The sequence below is a fragment of the Gracilinanus agilis genome, chromosome 4 (genome assembly GCF_016433145.1).
Source record: "Gracilinanus agilis isolate LMUSP501 chromosome 4, AgileGrace, whole genome shotgun sequence".
NCBI lineage: Eukaryota > Metazoa > Chordata > Mammalia > Didelphimorphia > Didelphidae > Gracilinanus > Gracilinanus agilis.
Genome location: NC_058133.1, coordinates 189,039,353 through 189,043,537, shown reverse-complemented (window position 1 = coordinate 189,043,537; position 4,185 = coordinate 189,039,353). Strand labels below are relative to the sequence as shown.

General features: G+C 50.4%; 1 protein-coding gene across 1 annotated transcript; it reads left to right on the top strand.

Annotated features, from left to right (window-relative positions):
• The first annotated feature begins 275 nt into the window (after positions 1-275).
• RAMP2 (receptor activity modifying protein 2) lies at positions 276-2,563 on the top strand. Its single transcript, XM_044672158.1, has 4 exons — positions 276-465; positions 1,279-1,356; positions 1,723-1,837; positions 2,063-2,563. The coding sequence occupies exons 1-4, from the start codon at positions 369-371 to the stop codon at positions 2,319-2,321; spliced, it is 549 nt and encodes a 182-aa protein (XP_044528093.1). The 5' UTR covers positions 276-368; the 3' UTR covers positions 2,322-2,563.
• The last annotated feature ends 1,622 nt before the right edge of the window (positions 2,564-4,185 follow it).

The window sequence follows — 4,185 nt, the reverse complement described above, 5'->3', positions numbered from 1 at the left end:
CAACAGATAGAATCAGAGTCCTGTGCTACTGAGACTAGAAAACCGATCACAGTTCCCAGGCTTCGAGGGGGAGCTGTCCAGCGAGTCGGGGTTCCTTGCTTTGAGGGGGAGGAGGGTCAATAGTTTTGGCGGGGCAGGAAGAAAGAAGAAGCCAGGGGGTGGGGAGGGGAAGCTGACTCCCCTTCTAGCCGTCCGGTCCGGGGCGTCCCCCGCTCCCCCCCCCCGCCCCCCACGTGTCCACAGCTGCCCCAGCCCCTCGGAGGAAACGGCGCCGCTTCCTGCGGCTCGGGCTGGGGATATAGGCGTCCAGCCCCCAGCCCTGGCCCCGGCTCTGGGTCCGCCAGCTGCCTTTCTGCTTCAGCTGCACTATGGCTTCAATCGATACCCGCTGCTCTGGCTCCCCTCATCTCCCTGCGACCCCAGCCAGACTTCGAAGCCCCCTCTGGCTCCTCCTCCTGCTCTGCTGTGAGTGAGATGCTTCCCGTGGCTAGGGAAAGGGGAGCCAGAGAGAAGGATCGGGGAGAGGGGCAGGAGGAAGGACTGGTGTGAGGGACCGGGATGGGGGAAGGCAGAGAAACTAAGGAAGCCGTGAGTCTAGGTTTGGCGCACCATGTGCCCCGAATCCTTCACCCCAGCCCCTCTCGAAGGAATTCTAAAAACCGTACTAAAAGGGAGAAGCCGATTTGAGGGATGGGATGTGTACCAGCGATGGGTTTTATGGGGGGCGGACAGGGTGGTTCAAAGAAGTTGTGGCCTGACTTTTTAAGCATGCTTTTGTCCCAATCAGCTTCTTCTGGAGCTTGGAGAAACCTATGCATGAAAGGATCAGTACTCCCCCTTGCCCTAGTATGCTAGTCCCTAGGCAGGCTAATTCAGGAGCTGAACAATGATAGTTTACATTTATATAGCAGTTTGAGAGCGCTTGTCTTGAAGAAGTCCCTGTCTGGAAGTTTCCACTGTGCAAAAAGGGAAACAGAGGCTTTAGAGTTTCAGTGACTTGGCCATCGCCAGTAAGTCCTGGACCTGGGTATCTCAAGCCTTTCTGTTTCTGGGACTGGAGCCCACCTGAGCCTTCTGACTCCGACTTCATTAGCTCATTCTAGCACTTCGAATCACCTTTACTAACCTAGGCAAGGGCTCCAGAGAGGTTGTTTGTTTTTATCCTTTCCACTTTCCCCTCTCCACTCCTAAATTCTTAACCCCCCCCTTTTTTTTCTAGTCTCTTTGTAATCCCCATTGTTTGCTATCTCACTTGTTAAAAGCTTCCTCTTCCCACAGTTATCTTAAATGCCCAAGGCTCGGGCGCTCAGACAGTCCCTGACCTCACCAACGTGGACCCCTTTAAATGGCAGAATGGTGAGTATCTAAAGACTAAAGAAAAGTGACTTTAGAGAAAGGGTCTATCATTGCTCCCCGGAGGTCACTCCCTTTAGGCCTTTCATTTACCCTTTCTAGCTGTGGCCTCCTTCCCCAGTAAACACCATTATTACCCTTCCACTTTGTTTCCCTTTCTCCTTTGGTGTCCTCCACTGTTTTAAACTGTCTCCCCAGCCAGAATTTACTTAAAGAGCTATTTGAAAGTATCCAGGGCTTCCATGGGATCTGTGTTTGGAAGGAGGGGGGAGAAGACACCTTGATGGGGAAGAAAATACTCAGGGTTGAAAGAGAGGAAGGATGCAAGGGTACACAGGTGTGAGGGATCTTTTGCATCTGTACCTATAGTGATGACCTCAGAGCAGAGATATGAACTAACAGCCAGACAATGCTGGTTTTTCTATGAGGACCACATGAAAAACATCAGCAGAGAGGATTGGTGTGAATGGGACATGATCAGCAGGTAGGAGGCAGAGGCTGGGCTGGAATCTAGGCTCTACACCTGGGGGTATGGACTAGAACCTGAAGGGTGGGACCTACTCCTAAGGGCTGGGGATAGTTTTGAAGAATCAAATACATATGAGGGCAGGGCCCTGGATCTGGGGTGGGCCAGTGGCAGAGGAGATGGCCTTTGCCCAGCCCTCCCTCATTCTGATTCTCTTTTTACCCATTCCTGCATTACCTACAGGCCCTACAGCGACCTACAATACTGCCTGGAGAAATTGGCAGAATATTACAGTCTGGGTTTTCCCAATTCCTTGGCTGAGCAGATCATCTTCCACAGCCACCAGATGTATTTTGCCAACTGCTCACTAGAGCGACGGCCCCTCTTCTTCGACCCCCCAGAGGAGGTGCTGCTAGCGCTGATCATTGCTCCCATCTGCCTCATCCCTTTCCTAGTCACCTTGGTGGTATGGCGGAGTAAGGACAGTGAAGTCCAGACATAAAATGTCCCCTGCTCCTTGTCAAAATATTTCAGGCCAATTTCTAGTTCTTCCCCTCCCCCTAGGAATATATTGATGATTCCATCACCCCCACCCTACCCTGCTCTCAACTACTCCCTGGGGAAGCGCAATTTGAACTTCTGGTGGGAATGGGGGCAGAAAGGGAAAGACAAGTGGGAATATGAGCTCTAGAATCACCATGATAAATAAACAAGTTGGGGGGTTTTCCCCCTAGAGGGTCTCTATAAAGTTCTGTGCCTGTCTTCTCTCTCAGAGTCTTTGTATCTAGCATGGTCCCTGAGCTTGGGGTAGCAAGTGTGGAAGGAGCCTACAGTTTTCTCATAAAAGCTTTCCTCGTCCTCTCCTCCATTCCTGCTCCTTCCTCTGAGGGTAGGGCCCTTCCTGCCACTACTCCTAACCCAGCTCCAGGAAACATTCAGGAAACAACTCCCATCCGCCCTGGATAGGGAGATAGGGTGGGGAGGGAGGTGGGGGATGATAGCATCCCTGCTTCAGTGGCCTTAGGTTTCTTTTCAGGGCCTCAGAGGCTAGGGATCCTAAGGAGACTCATTTAACATGAGTAATATGCACCAGAGACCCTCTCCCAGTTACACTGAGCTCCCTGCTGCTCCTTCTCCCTCCCACCCATCCCTGCATCCCCCCAGCGGGAGGTGTCCTTGACAATGCTGGTCACCAAACTGCAGCCTGACCAAATGCTGCCCTCTGGTGTCCACTCAAGTCAAGGACACCCAAACGTGGCTGGGACCAGTGAAATGACCCAAAGATGGCAGACCATACTCTAGCATACTACACTTGCCAGTTTCTTCAGAACGTAATTACTGACTTCTTATGATCCTGTGTCCTCCCCAAGAACACACCTGCCCATTTCTTTGGACACAGGGCCTTCTCCAGGTATACATCTGCCTTGGATACCCCTACCTGCTCTCTGGGATTTACTCACACCTTTCCTCTTTATAAGCAATGTCCATGTGCCCCAGTTATGTTCCCTGGGACACACCTATTTGTACCATAGGGCATACCTGTCCTCCCTGTGTATGTCTCTTCTCATGGATACACACCCCTTATTTCCCATAAACATACTTGTCTGAAATCTGGGAGCCCCTTAGATTCCTTCAAGCAAACTCCTTTCCTCTCCATTAAAATACTTGACAAATACATGGTCTCTTTCAAATGGCCCTTAGGGTTAAGAGGTGAAGTCCTAGAAAAAGGATTCTTGGGAAAGAAGCAAGCTCTGACACAGGATTCTGGAGGGCTGAGGAAAGAGAACAGACAAAACACACTCTCCCCTAGTAATCTCCTTGCCAATCAGTACCCAGGGGAAAAGACACAAAAATGCCTGCACTGGAGACATTTCAGAGACCTTCCAGACAATGCAGCTGTACCACTCTTGAGTTCCAGAGGCTTACTTAAATGGGATTTTCCCCTGCAAACCATACAAACGAGCTGAGATATCCCTACTCAAAGTCTAGGGCAGCCCAATTATCTGCAAATAAACCAGCCAGAGTCTTTTGTTTAGTTATGCCCTACTCTTTGTGACCCCATGGACCCATAGCACACCAATACTGTCCATGGGGTTTTCTTGGCAAAGATATTGGAGTAGTTTGCCATTTCCTTTTCCAGTGGTTTGAGGCAAACAGAAATTAAGGTTTAGACTTGCTCAGAGTCACATAGCTAGTAAGCTTCTGAGACTGGATTTGAACTCAGGTCTTCCAGACTCCAGGACTAGCACTCCATCCACTGAACTACCTCGCTGTCTTTTATTTCTCCTTAAATCTCCCCTATGCACCATTGCAGGGGGCAACACTGTTATTTCCAATATATTTTCCCTATTCCTCTGGGACTTGTT

Excerpts from the sequence above, each read along its gene's own strand:
- RAMP2 (XM_044672158.1), top strand. The coding sequence starts at position 369 with ATGGCTTCAATCGATACCCGCTGCTCTGGCTCCCCTCATCTCCCTGCG. Across the intron at positions 466-1,278 it reads GCTCCTCCTCCTGCTCTGCT|TTATCTTAAATGCCCAAGGC; the intron begins GTGAGTGAGATG and ends CTCTTCCCACAG. Across the intron at positions 1,357-1,722 it reads CCCCTTTAAATGGCAGAATG|TGATGACCTCAGAGCAGAGA; the intron begins GTGAGTATCTAA and ends CTGTACCTATAG.